At 43.7% G+C, this 20,924-nt stretch overlaps 1 protein-coding gene across 2 annotated transcripts in view; it reads right to left on the bottom strand.

Moving 5' to 3' along the window:
- Positions 1 to 20,364, bottom strand: part of lrrtm4l1 (leucine rich repeat transmembrane neuronal 4 like 1) — a 41,206-nt gene extending 20,842 nt beyond the window's left edge. The window contains exons 1-2 of one of the 2 annotated variants that reach the window (XR_004615701.1): positions 19,591 to 20,364; positions 3,526 to 5,222 (exon numbers count right to left, since the gene is read on the bottom strand). Coding sequence is in view for 1 of the 2 variants with exons in the window: in XM_034602918.1 (XP_034458809.1) it covers positions 3,592 to 5,222; positions 19,591 to 19,594 (1,635 nt within the window). In the remaining variant the exon portion in view is untranslated. The remainder of the gene's footprint in view (positions 1 to 3,525; positions 5,223 to 19,590) is intronic. The other variant, XM_034602918.1, reaches the window with a different exon arrangement.
- Positions 20,365 to 20,924: the final 560 nt, after the last annotated feature.

Below are 20,924 nucleotides of genomic sequence, written 5' to 3'. Positions count from 1 at the left end.
AAAGAATTTAATTAATTGCGTTAACGTCGGATGTGGATTAGCCTGAGCTGAGGGCTTTGCTGTTATTTTGGGACGAGTTTCTTCATCCGTCTGTTGTTCTTTTCTCCACGTGAAGATATTGTAGCTGACAGGAAATTCCCAGTGACCCCGACGCAACGCAGCACGTCCCGTTTCTCCCATTCAACTGCATGCATTTCCATTCGGTGTAATGTGATGTGAATGCAGCACTCGGGAAAGGATTTAGGTGATCTCGGCAAACTCCCGGCAGACCTTCGTCTTCATCTTCCACCAATAATAACTAAATAACGACACCTGCGTGGGTTTGCAGGGGCTGTTAAGTTTCCAGCCTTTAAGCCTCTAACAACCAAAGTGAAAGAGACAGTGAACTGATCAAACTGTTTTCCCGCTGAGCTCTGACACCATTCTGTGCCGATACCTCGCTAAATCCGAGCCACAGCGGGGTGATCGCATTGTGTCGTCTTTTGTTCTCCGACGTTTGCCATCCGCGGGGACCGCCACCGCTGCACAGAGCCGTAATGAAAGGCATAACCAGCTGTGCCGGCCAGCGAAATGCCACTTTCATCAAAGTACGACAGGCCGATGCCAGTTTGTCAATTATTTAACGCCTGAAATCAGCCACAGTGTAGAACGCCAACGCCCTATGAACAAACTGCTGCAACACACCCGTCAGTGATGCTGACAGGGAGATTGTTTTAGACATAATGAGATTTGGATTATTGTTATGTAGCTATAGAGACAATTCTCTGACGTCGTGTGCTACAGAAATATCTCCAGTTTCGTGGGGGAAATCAGAACAACACTTTTGTTGTGCAGCGAACGGCAAACACCAAGTGTATCGGTGCCAGATGTGTGACGAACACGGCAGGAACAAGACTGAGCTAAGGCTGAGGTCTGTCAACCTTTTCTTCGATAGGTTTGTTTCTTAAACCAATGTCGATTCCCACTTATGCAGTTAAGATCCCACCTTATCGAAGAAAAGGTTGACAGACCCAGCCTTAGCTCAGTCTGTGTCTTTGTGTCTTTTTTCAGAAGAAAAAAGACACAAAACACATCAGTGTTGTGTTTTTACCCAACTAGTTTGGACTGTAAATACACAAAGGATCAGGGATTGAAGAGAAAACATGGAAGGCACATTTACGCCATGGGACGTATTAGGGATCAAAGTCAAACTTACAACCCTGGCTCCAAAAACTGAAAATATTGGCCTTGATAAATCCCAGTTAACAGTCTAGGAGCCAACATATCACCAGTTATTTTGTTCTTTTTTTCATGAACAGTACAAAAACACCCATTTTCTTTCTACTGAGGTAACAACGCAGCTGCGTTTTCAAGCTCTGGACAGCAGCTCGGAACTGGGCACATGTCACTGCTCAGGAACGTGGTCGTGAATTGAATGCATATGTATATGAGAATTTCTGAGAGGAGCCAAACCTCTCTGCATAAAGAGCCTCCTAATTGGCACTAGATTTAACACTGGATTGGACCTTTGAAGTGCACCTTCACTCTAAGAGCAAACCTTCGAGCTGCTCCTGCTTGATCAGCTGCTGCCTCACTAACGCGTAGGAATACAGATACAGTTTCCTGTCTGTCACTGAGGCACATGAAAAAATACATTTTTCCTCCAGTTGCACATTGTGAAACCTCAGAAATGGATTTGATGTCAAATACTGTTCTTCACCGTCGCTTTTTTGAAATTGCACATAAACACAATCTTCACAATCCCAATAATTACACTATTACTCTGAATGGTTGCACTTATCATGTAAGTAGACTAGTTTTATGATTTACACAGAAATGATATGAAACAGTACTAAAAAAAGAAAAAGGAAACCGAAAGGAGAACCTGACAGGTACATGCGCTCTAATCCTCCTCGACTCTCAGACTGACCCCACGCACACACTTCAGTGGCAAACTTGGCATAAAGAAGCAACTAGGATATTAGCATCCCCCAAAAATAACTTTACATCAGCAGCTCGGGATTTCATCAGATGTCCCAAAAACCCAAATGTGAGTTTGTCCTTGAGGGAACAATTATCCAGCTTGCAAAATGGCTGCCAAGCAAGGGAACATGTCCAACATGTTCGCACATCTCCGAGAACAGCATCCCTTCAGTCAGGCTGCGTCCAAATTCATTAATTTAAACCCAAATACAAAAGAAAAACATTTAAACGACGATCACAAAATGTGCTATAATATTTATATTCAGTAACACCTGACTCACTGACCCTGATCCAACCCCATAAAGACTTAAATAACTTATTCCTGGTGGATTCTTCTGGTAAACGAGGTACAGTTACAAAAATAATTTGTCTTGCACAATACGTATGATTTAGAAAAAGTGGCCAATTGCCTCTTGTACAAAACACTGCAACCTGACAATGATGAAATAACGTTTTAAATCCACAGTAGACTAATTACTATTCGGTGTCTGATAGTTTCCTGTATTTCTTAGTACTTTTGACATCTTTTCAAACAAAAACGTCTGGCAGGCAGTGTTTTAATTAACCTTTCAAATTACTCCGGACCCTTTGGTGAAGCTGTCATATGTATGCATTGCTTTAAAGGCCATGTACCTCCTCAGATTGAACAACGACGACCTACAAATCTAAGTTTCCGTGCGGGTGATTGTAATTACCCTGGTTTATAAACGGACCCCTTATCACAGCAGAGGGGTCCGCTTGTAAGTCATATCATACATTTTTGGGATTTCCACATTACCTCACCTCTGTGCAGATTTCCATAAATCTCCCCACACAACTGGGGAGGTCGGAACTGTTCTGGAGAAACTCGCTTCAACACTGAAGAGCAAGGCTGTTTTTATCACCAAGCCTTGTCTATAATAGATTTCCAACCTTGCACTGAACAAATTAATATGTTCCGATGTTTTGGTTAATTAAAAACCTTCGAGGCAAAGCAGTTTAAGCAAAACTCTAAAGTTCACGATCAATACCGAAGCTCTCGATAGTCCTCGCTGTGAATGTTCTCTTACAACAAGCTTAATAGAGTTATGGCAACGGGGAAGTTGGCATGAGTAATAAAATGGACATTCTCAGGAAAATAAGCTTTGTGCACACAACCCCCTTCCCACAATCTCTCCACATACAAACACTGCACAGATTTCTTAAACACGAGTGAGCCATGCCATGCTGATGTGGAGTGGTGTGTGAGGTAGTTAGACAGTGTCCAATTAGTCATGGTCCCCAAGAGGAACGTTTTCTAAAGTGAAATAATTTAGATAACAAATATTACGGAGATAAATACTGAGTTGCAGAACAACTACCCACAGAGTAAAGCTTTGTAACGTGGTCCATGTTGGAGATTACCCCCCCCTGGATCAGATTGGTCCTCTTCTGGTTCCCACTTAAAGGTTGAAGAGTAATAACCTGAATAATTGGAGACATCTAACATTTGAATTCAAGCACGTCATGAACAAACAGTGCAGGAGCTTAAACTGTGCTTTAACAGTGTCTTTCTTAACAGGGTATATTTGATAAAGGATTTACCTCTCTGTTGAGCCTTTGTATTTTGATTTTGAGTTGTGATTTTTAGGTTGATGCGATGGGTCATACCTCACACTCCCTGGAGCCAGACATTGTGCAAGTGCAGGAACCAGTGCCATTGCCCAGCACCTCCAATGCTTCCGGTGTGGCAGCAGGGTTGTAGCTCATGTAATACTCTTGGAGCTGGGAGCTCAGGTTCTGCTCCGGCTCTGGACTCTTTTTGCGGCGCTTCCGTCCCACCATGGATCGCTGCTGCAGCAACCTGGTTGCACCGGGGTATCGCCGCCACAACACATAGACAACTGTCAAGATTAGGGACATGGTGAAGAAGAGCGCCACGCTGCCCACCACCACTTTGTGCAGAGTCATGTGCTCCATCTCTGGGGGTGGTATGTGAGTGGGTCGCGTGCGAGCTACTGAGTCCTTAGGGTCCTTGTTCATACGCCCTGGAAAAGTAGGATGAGGAATAGGCCGTGGTCTGAATGGTGGCAGAGGACCAAAGGTGTTGCTCGGGGGCATTGGTGGAGAGGTGCCAGTCGGGGAAAAGGTTGGTTCGGCAGTGGCTTCAGAAATGAGCTCTGACATTGGCGAGGGTGTTTCAGTCAGGACATAATCAGTTTCCTCACAGATGCCATGGCTCATTGTGGCTTCCATAATCTTTTCTCCCTGCAGATACTTTGGGCTGCTGCATATCATAGTGGTGTCTTTACTGCCCCGGAAATTCCTCAACCAAGCCACGAGAGGGCATATGCCAGTTGCACAATCCCACATGTTTCCAGCGAGGCTGATGGAGGTCAGTGAGATCCATGCTGACACTGCCTCCTGAGACACGTTGGACAGCTTGTTGGATTCCAGGTTGAGGACTTGAAGGTTGGGCAAGCAGTGAAACACAGCCGGATCCAGGATCTGGATTTCATTTCCTGACAGATCAAGTTTCTGCAGAGTGTACCAATTCCACGGGAGGCCCTGGTTAACCACCCTTATGCGATTCCACTGCAGATACAGCGATCTCAGGTTGGCTAACCTTGGAAACAGAAAAAAGTTGATCCGTGAGAACTGGTTGTGCTCCAGATGCAACTCCATCAGCTTCTGTAGGCCCAGAAAGGTGGTGCGAGTCAGAGCCTTGATTCGATTGTAGCCCAAATCAAGAAACTCCAAACTCCGGCACTCTAGGAATGCTCGAATCGGGATGTTGGAGAGACCATTGGAGCGCAGGTGTAGATTTTGTAGTTTACGTAAGCCATGGAACTGACCTGGCTGCAGGATTTCCAATTTGTTGTAGGACAAGTCCAGACTGCGCAGATTGGGTATTCCATGGAATGTCGAATTGTGTAGAGACGTGATCCTGTTGGAGCTCAGTATCAGCTCTTTAAGCCTGCGGACCCCCTGGAACGCTCGACTGTCAACGGCAGAAACCTTATTGTGGTCCAAGTAAATCCAGAGGAGCTGGCTGAGGTGAGCAAACTGATAGGGCAGCAGGGTGTGCAGTTCATTGTAGCGCAGGGAGAGGCCCTGGCAGCCGACTGAGATGTTTTCTGGAACATCTAAGAAGCCAGAGGAATCGCAATGGACCGTTTTCCCCTCACATCGGCAGCTATTGGGGCAGGTGCGCTCACCGAAGCTGAACAGCAGGGGAGCCCGCAGGAGGAGGAGAAGTGGAAAGAGGAGGTGTGTCAGTCGTCCATCACACAGCAGTGGACCTACACGAGATAATGAGACAGAGAAAGAGGGGTTTAGTGAAGATCAAATCACATTCAGAGGTTTTATCTGCAAATAAGCCAGGGAAATAACCAAAATGCATTATCCTCTGTCAAATAAAAATGATTTCATGAGTTTCAATCATTGAAAGCGAAGCATTTTAATCTATACTTTGCATAACATCCTTTTTATTAGTCTGTATGTGATGACAGGTCACAACAAGGGTTTCTGAGAAAGTGTGTATTAAGTAATTCCAATGATTTGGCAGCCATGTTTCAGCTAATTGTGAGAAACTACTTTTCTCTCTATTATGTGCAGATGCATTTTCACTTTGTCAAAGAAACATCAGGTATATTTTACTTCCTGAAAGTGAGACATGGTCTGATATTTCTCACTCCACTTGCAGTGGCACAGTCCCAAACTCTCTATCTACAGTCCAGGGTCACTGCTGTTTCAGCTGTGCAGAGTTTTCTTCAACCTAACAAAAGCTTCCTCAAGGCTAAATATCAGCTATTGTTCAGTTTTTTTTGTAATTTGTGTTACATTTAATTAATGTTCGAACTCTATGCAGATGTCACAGATCTATTTTGTAATCCGTAGCCTATCAATATAACAACTGCACAAAGCTGCTAGCCTTATCCAAACAGCAATTTACATGTCAAACACCAGTGTCTATAAATGTAAATATCTTCTGATCTGGATCAATGACAACCTTAACTTATATAAACTATATAAATGCAATAACTGACAATTTGCTGATTCTTTCCGAAGGGCTTAAATCTGCACAATTCAACTTAAGGACAAAGCAGTAGGACAATGATCCCGCAGGCCTATCAGGGCCTGAGAGCAGAGAGTTGTTGAATGTCATAGTCAGCCACTTCAAGTATATCACCCTCAAATGAAAGCTGACAGTCGGCCCTCTAACCTTACAGTCTAGTTTGATTTCAAGTGTTTCATGGTGCACCACAGAGCCGGCAGCTTAAAAGATATGTCAGCGCCCTGATATCTTTCGACTCCGCCATATGTCAAGGGGACACATCCCTTGACCCGGGGCTCTCTTTTTGTTTCACTCGACCAATGATCAGACTGGATATTCACCTCTACACGGACAACGCTGCTTTCAAATGCACCGGTGCCTCTTCTGAAGCATCTGTTTTGCTCTCCTGTTCAGTTTGGTGTCGGCTGCTTTTGCGGCGAAGAGCCACAGATTTGACAATTAACAATGAAGAGCTACAAAGGCACCGAGGGAGGGAGGTTGCTAATCGTGTTTGGACAGAGTGTGAAGTGGGTAAGAGCCTGAATGATAAGCAGCATTGTGTGGATGTAAAAAAAGCTGTATTTGCACCAGGGTTCTAATTGGACGTTTTTGTCTAATTGGGGAAAATTAAACTCTCTCTGATAACGCGTGCTGCCAAAGGTATGGAGTCTTTATTTCATTAATTTCATTGTGAGATAATTTTTCAGTATATCTTTCTCTATTCTTTCTACATTATTTGGATAACTTCATTGTTGAGGCCCTTTGGGAATTCTAACTCCAGAAGATATATTTTGAATCTAATTTTACGGCTCATTTAACTTTTTCTTTTAAAAGCAGACTTCAGGCCTTTTCTACAAATGTTATATATGAACAACGAACGCCTTCACCTCCCTACGATGGGTTGTCAACTAAATAAAGCCTAAGTTGTGAACAGTTGCATAATGTTAGCTGCCCGTGGACAATGTGGACAACACACACACATGTGTATAGCTTCATTTGTGAGGATAATCACTGACTAAATGTACTGTCGATGTTCGAAAGCATCACTATGGTTGGATTACCCCTCAAAACCCTTATCTTAACCTCAACGTAATACTTCAGTCGTTAAAACAAGTGTTTAACCCCCAAACTGCCCTTTGAAGAATGTCTCAACTTCCTTAATATGCCCTCACTGCCAATTTCCAAAATTGAAACAGGACCTTGCAAAAACAAGAGCAGACACACACACACACACACACACACACACACACACACACACACACACACACAGTGGATGTTTTGTGTATGGATGAGAAGTTGCTGCTTGACTTTGGACAAGGTTTTTAAAATGACAGTGGGGAGACTGACATGAATACCAACAGAAATGCATCATGTTAGTGGGAGAACGTCCCTGCATACAGAGACGTGTGGTATCAGTGTGGACGCCGGACAGACGCTGCTAAAGATGCACGGCAGAGAGAGACCATACAGAGGCCCCGGAAAAACTGCACGAATTCACAATGCGAGCTTGTAAATTTTGCACATCACGCGCATTTTAATCTACTTATGCAGCGAGCATTCAGATTGACAAGTGCTCAGGAAGCTATAAATAAACGGTGTTGGGTAATGCCTCGTGATAACCATTAATTAGCTTCATTATGCAGCTTAAACAAACGCAGGAGGAAGAGTGAGAAAATCCCCTCATATCTGAGCGCTAACCTGAGAGGGCACGCAGACGGCAGAGCGCTTCGTTAAGCACCGTGACACTGCGGCGATTTCATGCTAAAAAAAAAAGGCTGCAAACATGTTTTATTATTGCCAAAGTCAACAGGTTTTATGATTATGCCAAGTGTCTTTACAGGCAGGTTTGTTTACAGCCTGGAAATAATGAGGATCTTAATTTGCAGGTGATTAAATGTTCTCTCGTCGCACATATTCCAGGTCAAGTGTTTTGCTAAAGAATTAGATGTGAGATTAAAAAAGTATTTCTCCTTCCTTTCCACACGGATGTGTTGGATCCAACCAGTGGGGGGGGGGGGGGGGGGGGGGGACAACCAGGGTCGTAATGATTCTGATACAGAGAACACAATACACGTGGAAACAATACTGAATGCAATGCTGCACAATACTCACTGCAGATGTAGCCTCTCATTACTAATTTAGCATTAAATTAAAGCCCAACATGGACAATAACCCTGAGATTGCAGAGCCTCAAATCAGCACTTTGGTTTATAAAAATGAATAAATAATTTGGAGAACTGTAGTGAATCTTCAAACAGCCACTAATATTTAAAACTACACATATTCCTGACTTAGCAAGACATATCACAAGGATTGTTGCTGTGTTGTTTTACGAGACACATAATGGACTCTTATTCAACAAATACATAATTATTGAGGTGGAACATGCTCTTCCTCCCAATGTCTAATTCAGCCTATTCATGTTTTTTTCATTTTAATCAATCACAAAACAAACCTTTGCCAGAAGTAACTCTAAAATAACAAAACCCTGCAATTTTCATTGTTTTGAAACGGAGGCTACGGGTCGTAAATGTACACACAGCGAGCGAACCGCAACCTATTAATCAAAATCATTTTATTAGAATCCAAAAATTAATATAATAAAGTAGCCAGCTGGACTTAGAGGAGTATTCGGGTTTTTGGCCGGCAGCTCTGACTATAGACAATACCAGGTATCAGACTATTGGAATATGCCAAGTTCAAAGTTTGCTAAATTGATAAATAACTTGGTTTGCGGGGGTTACACTTCCAAGCTCCTGGGTGATATTAATTAGAGTCTGTGTGCCAGTGCATGCTATTGCATAATCACACTTAAAACCTTCATGCTCAAAGTTCATGCTCATAATTAGTGGGTAGGGATATAAAAAGAGAGACAATGCTAAAAAGCCTCTCAGCAAAAAGTAGAGCGGCAGAGAGAAGTGAGGTGGTAGAGGAACTAAACGAGGTCTAGTGACTCTAAGAGTTAAGATGCACGCTATGTGGAAACGCCTGCTATAAATAAATCCCTTCAATCCTCCCAGCAATGTATTCGCCATCACCTCCATTAGGTACCGAGTGATCTGGCCAAGCATCCACACAGAGCGACGCACACTCATTAGTTTTCCCTAAATGATAATCTCATTGGAGCATTTAGAGGGCTCTGTTGTGAACCCGCAGGGAGAGCTCACTGTGTCATATCATATCATGAACACTGCTCTGGCGATCCAGCGTGCGTGTTCCCTTAAACACAGAGAGGAGGACTCAGGCTTATTTTATGAGTTTTTAAAATTCCGGGGGCGGTACAAACGCGATAGAAAAGACACAACATAGAGCCACTGGCGTCTCCGCATGACAGCATCGTTTATTAGCATTGGCGCAGCATGGATTTCTGCACAGACAGAGGAGTAATAACAAATCCACTGGACATGTGTACATCAGGCTCCTATGGGAGGTTTAACAGGGCGGAGAGAAGAGAGACTTTCACTTTAGTACAGATTGATTATTCCATCATTAAATGTGGTGTTAAGTGCAGACACCACTCAGGTTCTCTCCTGGTTTCATGCATCAGACGTCGTAAACACACGTTCACTAATACCCCATCCTTCCTTCAGTCGCAATTATCATAAGAAACCAATTAGAAATGAATAGATGTCCGTGTTTGTATCATCGTTATTGGAGAAAAAAAAAGGATATTTGAAAGTATAAAAACATGTCTGCATTCATGAGCAGCGCTGCTATCGGATCTCTTCCCCCTCAGAGGAGATTGGATCTCCTGCGGTAAGCCACACACATCTGTTTACCTGGCTCGCTCTTCTTAGCGGAGCATGACCAATCAGAGCCGGAGGGTTTGGAAGATTTCATATCTCGGAGACGTTAAATCCTGGAGATTTAAACTGCGCGTTGTACATCAACACACAAGTTAACCTCAGTGCAGTTATCACAGAGGAAAGATCTGCTCCAATTAAACTTTCAAGTGTTAGGCGCATGGCTTTCTCTCTTAGTTTGTTTCTTCTCTTAGTTTAAGATCCTGTTGCAGATATTAGACTTCGGAGGGTCAAGCCTGTGTCTAAACTCCTAATTCACTCTCCCTGTTCAGTCCGTGCTCCAATAACGAGGCTGGAATGGAAATTGAATGTGAAGTTAAAGCTTTATAAATAAATAACGCTAGATTAAACCCCATTTTAAAAGGGTACTCCACCATTTAACACCGCATGCATAAAACATAGTTGGACAGTTTAAGCCAACCAGTCGAGTTACATCACTTGAGAATTTTTAAAAGATACGAGTAGCTCGCTCTGAAAGCCACAAAAAGCTCTGCTACTTTTATTGCTGTTGCAGTGGTTTCTCATGAAGAATGTGAAATTAGTGCACTTCCCTTTTAGAAGAATATTATATTTAAAAATCCTCCCATTGTGGAGCAGCACTCTGAGAGGGACAGGATGTGTAGACGTGTCTCAGAGCTTTTTATTCTATTGTGTGCAAGACTTCACCACAATTTGATGATGCAATTGCAGCTGATAAATATCAATTAAAGAACAGGCTCTGTGCTTCAGTACCCCCCCCCCCCCCCTCCCAGGCTCAACGACTCACCAACTGGGACACGTTAGCCAAACTTGGACTCAAATGTTCCGACTAAAATAGGCTCGCAAATGCAGAAAAACGGCGCAAGACAAATGATTATTTTATTCCGAAAATATATCCTTTCGCCAATTACCTCAGCCGAGGTCAGATTCCGACGGCGACCTCTGTGAGATCTCATAAAAGTGAGACTGCTCCCCCCCCCCAGAGGACAGAGTGGGCCCTGGCAGGCCCAGCAGAGTCAGCTGTCGTCCTCCTTGGCGGCGCGACAAGTTGATATTTCATTTGAATGCACCGAGCTCAGAGCACTGATGCAAAGGCTATTACCCAGAGTGCCCGAGTGGGTTGGCCAACGGCGCCGGGGCCGCACGCTGGGGCACTTCAAAGAAATGAGGAGTGCGCTGGAAAACAAAGTATATCTACTATTTCTTATTAAATGGTCGACTGTAGCGCAGGTTATACACATTAAACGGGATGGCATTTCCTTCGTGGCAGATTTTCAAGGTTATTGACTGCCTGAAAAATCTGATTAAGCTTTTACAAGTCTTTTCCCTTCATTTCTATTCCTTGCCACTGCATAATAATGAATATACAACAAACTTAAATATATTTATGAGAGTATAATTTTCAAAGATATGTGAGGACTTGGACGCCTTACCAATAAACTACTCATACAATCATTGGCTTCTATTGTATTCATTCAAATATGTTTATTCATTTCAAATCTCTTATTTTAACTGTTTTAAATTGTGCTTTTAGATTTGTAGAAGAGTTTTTCTTTCAAATATCACCTTGAATGTACCTCGGTTTAAAAACAGTGCTTTACAATCAAACTACCTTGTATAACAGTATTATATATCTACTCATATATCGACCTTTATGATTCAGACAGACACTTATATTCCCTTCGACCCCTTCCTCCTTCCTCCTTCCTCCTGCCGTCCCCTCCTCTCCTCTCCTGTCGTCCTCCCTGATGCGGGCGCCAAGGGTTTTAAAGTGTGTGATGTGTGACTAAGCTTAGGCAAGCGGAATTCTAGGGCACAGCAGCATGTGTGATATATTACATTATTGAGTGTGTTCACTCAGATTTAAGGCACATAAAATTAAAAATATTTTCAGGGGCACGGGAGTGTGTGTGACATATCACCAGTCGCAGGGAGCATCGCACAACCCTGATTAATTGAACACGCAGGCATTACAATATTGAAATGAAGTACCTTTATACACACTTAAAACCCATTATTTTTATGCCCATTAATTTGAAAATTGGAGTCTGCTGTGATTTCAACTCGCAGGAAACAGTATAAAGCGGCTGATTTATGATAAAAGCTTATTTTACTACTACTGGAACTGCACATACATGCAGGGAGAAGAGGGTAAACACACACCGCACAGCAGCAGCGACATCTATGGAAAGCAGAGCTCGGCTGGGGTGGCACCGCACCATTAATGGCAAAATACGGCTTGAATGGAGAAGTATCCATTAAAAGTTGAAATGAAACGAGTGGTCGATTCTGTTAGCTCGGTTACTCCGTCTGGATTTGTGAGCGATGCGTGTCGAAGGGAGCACGTGACCGACTCGAGCATTACAGCGAGAGAGAGAGGGGGGGGGGGGGGGGGGGGGGGGGGAATGAAGACGGACGGCTCGCTCTCACAAAGCTACTCTGGGGCCACTTTATAGGAAAAAGAGAAAAAACGGGGCCTAAATTATTACCACTTAAAAACCTAACGGCTTGATTAGGTGTATGGATCCGTTAAAGTCTGAGCATCAAGCCGGTCGATGCGATTAGCATCGTAGTGCCTGTAACGTACATGAGCGTCTCACAGTGAGCGCAGTGCAGCTCACCCTGTCCACTGATTGGATCGTCTAACACTCACTTAAACTGATGCCACTGAGAGTATCTGATTCTGATTGGCTGGCAGGTGTAGTAACCATATAGTATAACCAGTTATAGTCTCATTTATGTGTTGAACATGGCTCATAACGCCACCTAGTGTTCCAAACTGTCTTGGACCTTGCAGGGCCGATGCTAACAGAGTGAACCGTCCGCGTCATGACATTTAAATACATATTAAAAAGTTAACATCCTGTAATCAAAAGGTGATTGGTTGGTTTTAGGGTTAGGGTTAGGTTAAGTTTAGGGTTATAATTAGGTTCATGTTAGTGTTAGAATTTGGTTTAGGGTTAAAATGAGGTTTAGGTTGGGGTTAGCATTATGTCTAGGTTAGGGTTAGAACGAGGGTAGGGTTATGTTCAGGGTTAGGCATTTAGTTGTGATGGTTAAGGTTAGGTCGGGGGGCTAGGTATTGCTTTATGCTAATGAGTGTCCTCGCTAAGATAGAAGTACAAACATGTGTGTGTGTGGCGGGGGGAAGTGGGGCTTAGCACATCTTTAAATTTCGAACGTGTTTGTGTGAATCTAGAATCCACTAAAGTTGGGTTAGGAAAGATAGGACTGCTACACTCAGCCATGTTATCTGCAGTACAGCCAAGAGGCCGTGGGGTCTGCTGCGGGGGGGGGGGAGGGAGTGGAAATGTTCCATCGTGTAATAAAGCAAAAGGGAGACGCCTCAGGTTGGTGTGTGACATGGAGATAGAGAGACCCCACCTCGTGAAACACACTCCTTTCTGTGTAAATGTAGATGGTGCATAAGAATTCGAGGAGCAGGGGTTCACCCACAGCCCGGGGACTATATTTTATTAAAGTAAAAACAGAAAAATAAGCCAAGGTAAGTTTTATATGAGTACATCTGACATATTTTGACTTTGAGGCTCAGGGCGGTATCACCCACAAGGTGTAGTTTAGAGTTTTAACTGTTAATTCTCTCAGATGTCTTTATCCAATTGTCTACAGATGATGATTATTTTCATTATTAGTGATGAGTAGATGTTTCCCAGCTGAAGGTGACATGTTAAACTTGTTTGTTTCGTCTGACCAACAGTGAAGAAATTACATTTACACAGAAATAAAGGAGAGAACAGCAAACAAGCCCTCAGTCCTAATTAGGTGGAAACAGATGTTTGCTATTTTTTCTGTTCAACAAGTGAATCATTCATCGTCTCCCTGTTTATTATTAAGTCACAGCAAAACCAAACGATGAGTAATCGGCTAATTGTTCACATCATGTCTCAGGCAAATAACGACACTAATAAATAAACAGTTTTATATCCCAGTAGTAGAAATCACACTCTCTACTTGTCAACGGAGTAATATATAATTAGCGAGGAGCTGGTTTTTGATGTCTACATTTTTTACACCAGCAGTTTTTTGTGTGTGGCCATGGAGGCCGCCTGCTGTGGAAGGAGGCAGAACTCTAATGAAAAGTGTTGGATGGAAATTCACTTGGAAAAAGTAACTTTTCAGAGGAGCTTCAGTCTGAACATGCTCGTCTGCTGCCCACACAGGCACCTTAAAATACATGTGAATTCAATTAACTGCACTAAATTAGAAATAACAGCCCTAACACCACGGCTGTGTTTTAGATCATTAAAACTTTAATTATGTTTTCGATCTGACATGACGTTTGTGCTTGATGATATTATTGATTAATTATATTAGTATAAAAAAGCAGATGATGATTTAAAGTAGAAATATTCCAGCCACTGGGCTCATTATCTTTCCTTAGACATAAGTAGAAGCTTAATTAATCCGATAAAGAAAGAGGTAAAACATCACGATCGACACCTGAGACTGACTCGAGACCGTCACATGATCACTGCTGAGCAAACTGTGGCTCCAGATGACGTCAACAACACAAGACACATCGTGTATCTTTATATCCAGTCCATGATAAAGATACACCAAGCTAACTACTCACAAACTAACCACAGCAGAAACCGTTAAGGCAGATGACATTAAAGAAGTCTGCCTTTTAGCTGTTATATCTACTTTAGTTGTCATTTGTGAGTTTTATTTATCACAATCAACGTAAAGAGGAAAATGTCAATTCCCTGAACTCACACAGCAGTGAACTGCATGAGGGAGATAGTTTGCTTCTCCTGAAATCACTCACATCAGCCTTCACACCCACAGCGCTTAACATCTGGACTCGACTCACGGGCCCATAATATCTCACATATCAAGAACTTCACTGACACTGGCTTTTCCTTTTGACCCACACACACAAACACACACGGGTTATTGGCGTGTGTGCAGTGAGGCAGGGAGCAGCAGTGATCGATACGAGTGCTGAGCAGGGCTTTCCACAAGGATATGGGGAAGCCAGCGGGTGAAAGCAGTCAGCAAGGGGGAGTTTGGATATGCAGCCTAAGCCCCACTAATACGTTTGTCTACTGGATTGTGAGCATGGATAACAGGGTTTTCCAGAAAGGTAAACCAAAAAGAACAGATTTGATCTCATATGTTCTGACAGAAAGTTTTACTACATCAAATTCAATTTTCAAAACAGGATTTGGGGCATTTTCATTATTATATATATTATTATTCTCTCCCAGATACAGATTCCAATACGTGAACTTTGCAAACTTTGTTTAACAGCTTCGTGCCACTTGTCGTGATGATTGCTGTCATTGTTGTTTGCCTGGCTCAGGTTAAACCCTCTGACAAACGACTACATACAGACAATTGAAGCCATAGAACTTCTAGAAATGAAAAAGGACACGTTTTGGACATTTTGGCTAAATCTGGCTGATACCACTTCTTCCTGATCTGACAACAGTACTTGACAGAGCAGGACAGCAGGATTTATCCTGATAAAACTAGTAAAGACGTGGTATCAGATTGGTGCATAGATTTCAGTACTCTCCAATAACCTATCCCGGCATTTTCGGGGGAACATCTCGACTGAGCAGCTGTTTCTGGAGCTGCAGCATCTCAGTAACAAGGACTGGAAACAAATCTAAAATGTCAGTAATGCTCCTGACGTTGAAATACTGCTGAAGTTTAGAGAGAATGACGAATGACAGACAGTCCCTCGTCCTGTCCTCTGTCCGACTCCCTCTGCCGCTGATGTGATTCACTGCCTGCAGGTACAGAGCAGGGGGGGGGGGGGGGGGGGGGTCTGCTTGCATCTCAGCCAACAGGAATTTGCCAATTTTTAAAGATTCATGGCAAAGTAAGATATTCCCTTAGACTAGAGACAGTCCCAATGTGCACCAGGGTGAATTTAATGACTCCTGTTTTATTTACTGTGACTTGGCTCACTTTACCCTGAGAAATCGGCTATTGTATATTAGCTAACTGGCTGTATCCCCCGTGGAGCCCCCTGAGGGGATGTGGTGGAAGACATTATAGATGAGGTGGAAAAGAAAACACCTTCCTCTCACATTCTTTCACAACACATTGTTTTTTTTCCACCTGCAGCAACAACAATAATAACTCTGGCACCAATCTATCAGAATAAAAGCACAGTCATTCTGAATGGTAATTGATAAAAACATACATTTGGCATAAATTATATCCACATATTCCTCCGGATCGGAGATAGCATTAACGTGAAAGGATAATAAGAACAAATGTTTCTTTGTCTTTCTCTGTGGAGATACTTTCAAAGAGTAAGTCCTCATCAGAAGAAGATGACAGCACCGGCCATTTGTTCGAGGCCCTGAAGACCTGACTTCAGTCGGCTTGTTATTATGAGCAATGGGCTCCAACATCATCTCACATTTTTCTGCCGGAGCTCGAACAGGCTGATTATTTCCCATAAGAGATTTCTGTGTCTGTGTTTTTTCTTTCTCCTACTGTCTCCCACCAGCTTTGAAACGTGTGCATCTCCGTGCATCGCTCGGGATTCAGCAAAAACTCCAATCAAAGGTTTGACGGCTGAGCTGAATTTGTGTGGTTGTGTGTTTACTACCAATCAGGTGTTGTGGAGTCACACCCACACAATCACACAGCTGAACTCCTGAGCTTTAAACTCTTAATAAATAATTCCTAAAGATGCCGTTTCCTGAACTTTTGGCTGTCGTTACAATTTCAGTGTGTAGGGTTTAGTGGCCCCTAGTGGGGATGTTGCATATTGCTACTGTAATATGTTAGGGTTGCAAAATTGCGGACTCTGTGAAAGAGGAACCGCATCCAACGTATGAGCTCTTTCTATAATTATGAATATTAGATATAATCCAACACCCCATTTCAAACTGATTTGCCGAAACCTAATCAAAGAGGTGGTAGATTTACTGTACAACCCAAATGTCAATACTACATCATTTTGTAAGGTTCTGACGAATCATGTTTTTACTGTTTTGGCTGGAAAATACTTGCATATAGAGCCAACATATATTTTTTAAGCTGCACTGTGCTTCAGTGACACAAAACACACACACAGCACTTTATGGTGTGGCTCTTGATTCGAGGTCTTTTGTGTGGTTTGCGTGTGGTTTGTGTGTGAAAGCCGAGCTCCCAGAGCTTACTGCCAGACTTACGTTCTCACTTCTGTGTCTGTGCCTCGCTGCGTGAGTTCAATATGCAGGACACATTGTTTTTGGGGGGAAGCCTTTCACAGTTATTTCAGAAATTTCAAGGAAAAACAGGACTTGGAGGAAGTGCCGCAGTTGAATAAAGTCCAACGCTGCAAAGCAACAAGGAAAAAACCCTCCAACAAAAGATGTAAAGTGAGAGAGTTCAAAGTGATATTCTGTGTTATGATGGTTTGATGGCGTGTGTGGGCAGTGGTGAAGTGAATATTACCAAGTGCGACAAAAGGGAAACGTGCATCACACTGACAGAATAATCCTTATTGAAGGCTTCAGCTCCCGTATGTAAAATCAGCCTCAGCTCTCTGCAGCACTGAACTGTTCAAGGTTTGTTCGTTCTTTTTGTTCTCTGGGAATTTCACAGGTTCGGGTCACAAATATGTCGATGAAATTAATCAGTGTTAAGGTTGTTCGTCTAAGTGCAGGTTCCTCCACCTGTTACCCTTGACAAAAATACATAATTTTCCATTACTTGATAGTTTTGAAAGAAGCAGTTGACTCGATAATTGGTCAAACAACACAATTTGTCAGCTCTGTTTAATTTATCAAGCAAAAAGGTTTCTCTGGTTTTTTTCTGGGAGAATTTTGTTTTTTACCTTTACCAGGTTATGTTTTTCACCCCTGTCTGGTTATGTTTTCACCCCTGTCTGGTTTGTCTGTTTATTACCAGGATTACACAAGCATGACTGTCTGGATTTCCACGAAACTTGGCGGAGGGATGGAACATAATATTTTGGTCTGGATCAGGACAAAGGAGCAGATCCAGAAATGTTTCATCACCTTCTTTATCACCTTCATTTCTCAAGGTATGATTGATGAAAGTAATTTGAGCAATTTGCTGTAGCGTGACTGAATTCAAAGGGAGAAGATGTAAGGAGGGAGCTGTTTGCCATTCTTGTTTAAAAATAATGTTTTGACAATACTTAATTGGCTCAATAATTGGTCAATCAACACAAAATGTTGCCAACAACTGTGTTCATCAATCAAAAAGGTCAAACATTCTCTGGGTTGAGTTTCTTAAATGTGAGGATTTGCTGTTTCGACTGACTTGCTGAGTGATTTGTCAAAAAATATTTGATCAGTATTGAAAAATGTTGTTGATTTCAACTGCAGATGCTGAACAGCTGCTTACGTAGCTGCAGCCATGCTCCTCCACGAGAATGATCTGGGAAATCAAATCACGTCGTTGTCAGGTTTAATTCTTAATTTGTGGAGGATTGCACTTGATTTTCTTTCTTACAAAGAGCAGTGGAGGGAGCAGACACCGCGGGAGAGCGCTGGCCACGAGTATTGATGCTCTAACAAATGCGACCATTTAGTCTTGGCTCGGGCTGGAGTGTAATTGTAGTGAAATAATTAAAACTGTAAAAAGTGGGCACTCATTAGCTGCACTAAGCTGCTCGTTAGAGAAAAACGCCACAAACTGTGCACAGATGTGTGGGCAGCATGCATCCCTCCAGCCTGCATCAGCTCCTCACTACATCTCAGAATAAACCACACACACACACACACACACACACACACACACAAGAAATAGAAAGTAAAATATACAAGAGAACAGAACAACAGCAGCAATTCAACAAGTGAGAGGAGGAGGCGAGGATCGAGAGGCAGCTCGGAGAGACGTGCAGTTTCAAATCAACTCAAATGGATCCGTCTGCAGCTAATCTCCTGTCAAACCAACCCTGCGCGTGCACCGATCCCTGCGCGTGCGCGTGCATGAATAATAGCCCCCCACTGCGATATTCAACAGCAGAAGTTGCGCTGGGGAAAAAAGGAGGCAGCAGCTTCAAAGTGAGACACAATTCGATTGAAAATAAATATGCGAGATAAAAAAAAAAGAGAGAATAGAGGAGCTGCGGTGCGCAAAGAGAAGTGAGGGGTTTGTGGAGCATCCTCACCCTCATGAACTGGAACAAGGAGGAGGAGGGGTGGGGGGGGGGGGGGGTGATAGGCAGTGTGGGATGAGGCTGTACAGCTGCCTGGAGAAGAGGTGGTGGAGGGAGGGGGGGTGGGGGTGAGGCAGGAGAGAGAGAGGACGAGGAGTCAAAACATGTCAGAGGTTTGGACGGGGGTAGACAAGGAGGAGGTGGGATGGATGGGGGAGGCCGCGGTAAAAACAGACACGTCGTCCCCCCCCCCCTTATTCCTTTCCCACAGATTTCAGCCATTTGAGTTCAGGTCGGGAACGTGTGGATGAACTTGTCACTGCAGCTTCAGCAGCAGAGACGTTTATCTGGCACATAACGAGGCGTCGTTTAGCTCCGAGCCCCGTTGCGCACAGACACAACTGCTTCTCGGGGGGGGGGGGGGTTTCAGCCTCCATCACATCATTAAACTGAGGATTAAAAAGGTGCATGAACGCTCCTGGCTCCTGCGTCTCAAACCACTTTGACCACAGACAATAGAAGAATGTGAGGAAAACATGTGCAGAGAAACAGTGATGGTGCCAAAGTGACGCTGCAGATGTGTGCGCAGGAATAAGGATGAAGTGAGGAGAGGATGAATTAAATCAAGGTTTTTTTTTTTTGCACTCAACTAACAGGTCCACTAGTGTTGATGTGCACCCCCCTGATGCCTCCTGATTCTAAATGAGACGGTCCTCCACTCACTCACTCACCCATGTTGTCTCATCGGTGCGTTCCCTCCGTCCTCCGTAGCGCAATCCGCCACACGGATCACGACTTCCCCTCCGCGTCGCCTTCCCTCGGAGCTGTGCGCACCTCTCAGGCTTCGTGTGACTCACCTGCCTTCATTTGCTTCACTATGAATACAATAAAAAAAAAATGATGTCTGTCGATTATAAAAAGCTTTGAAAGTTTGCGCCCATGCTCCCTGACGCAGCGCAACTTTCCAGACCTGGCACGCAGAGCTGTGCCATCCAGCCCCGAGAAGTTAACCGCGTCTGGCTCTTACGGGGTTTTATCACCCGGTTAAATGCATGATGTCAGACACAGGTTCCCACCGAGTGAGGAGGAGAAAGAAGACGAAGACGGTCACGCGTCGGGGGAAAAGTTAAGACGTGGGAAGGAAGCAGGAGATGGATGCGGTCACCGGAGGGAAGGAATGTCCTCTGCGCAAGCATCCGGCGGAGCGGCAGGGACGCGAGGCAGCGATCCAAGGCAGGCGCGGGTACTGTCAGCGGCTCCTGTGTGCAGTGCACGGGCGGGCAGGTTCCCGTGTGCGCGCCCGGCTGCGTGGGGGAGCGCGCGCGAATGTGGGAGAAAGAAAAGGAGAGAGGGAGAGAGGGAGAGAGAGAGAGGGGGAGATTTCAATGCAGTGTTTCACAGCTGCAGATTGGCTCCAAAAATGAGATTTGCTTTGGTTTTCTTCTCCTTTTCTCCATCTTCATCAACACATCGGTGCTGCAGACGTCCACCTCTTCACCAGGCTTTTCTCTTCCATAAGTCCATTATGCAGGTGTGGTGGAGGATATGCTGAGGCTCTCCAGTATATGTGGTTATATAGCATGAGTGGGAGGCCTGATCCTACCTCATGTTGCGTAATTATTGGGAAAGGCTAAATGCAAGAGTTTAAGTGGAGCGGGAGGCTGTCGGACTGACTTTACCTCATTTCAAATACATATTAAACATTCAACTTCGCTCATTAGGGTGCAAAAGGTTGTTTTAAGCCTCGATATGTTTTTAATTTCATACAATCATGAATAGGCTTGCGGATATTACGCCTCTTTGGCAGTAGGTCCCACGGGTTTCTCTAATTTGAAACACTCACAGTTGAAGTTATATCCATAACACTTTCAAATATTTGATTTAGTCCCTTTTTTAATCACTTCACACACACTGATTCAGTCCTGGAACAGAGGTTTCAGTCTTCATCGTTACTCAGAAGACGAGAAGTGAGAGAAAAAAGATGATAAATTATGAAAATGTGTCGTTATCAGAGCAGCTGGTCTGACATGACTTTCAGTTTAGCTTTGTCACACTGTGTGGTGAC

Source organism: Hippoglossus hippoglossus, chromosome 12 (assembly GCF_009819705.1).
Source record: "Hippoglossus hippoglossus isolate fHipHip1 chromosome 12, fHipHip1.pri, whole genome shotgun sequence".
Classification (NCBI taxonomy): domain Eukaryota; kingdom Metazoa; phylum Chordata; class Actinopteri; order Pleuronectiformes; family Pleuronectidae; genus Hippoglossus; species Hippoglossus hippoglossus.
This window is presented reverse-complemented; position numbering and strand designations above follow the sequence as displayed.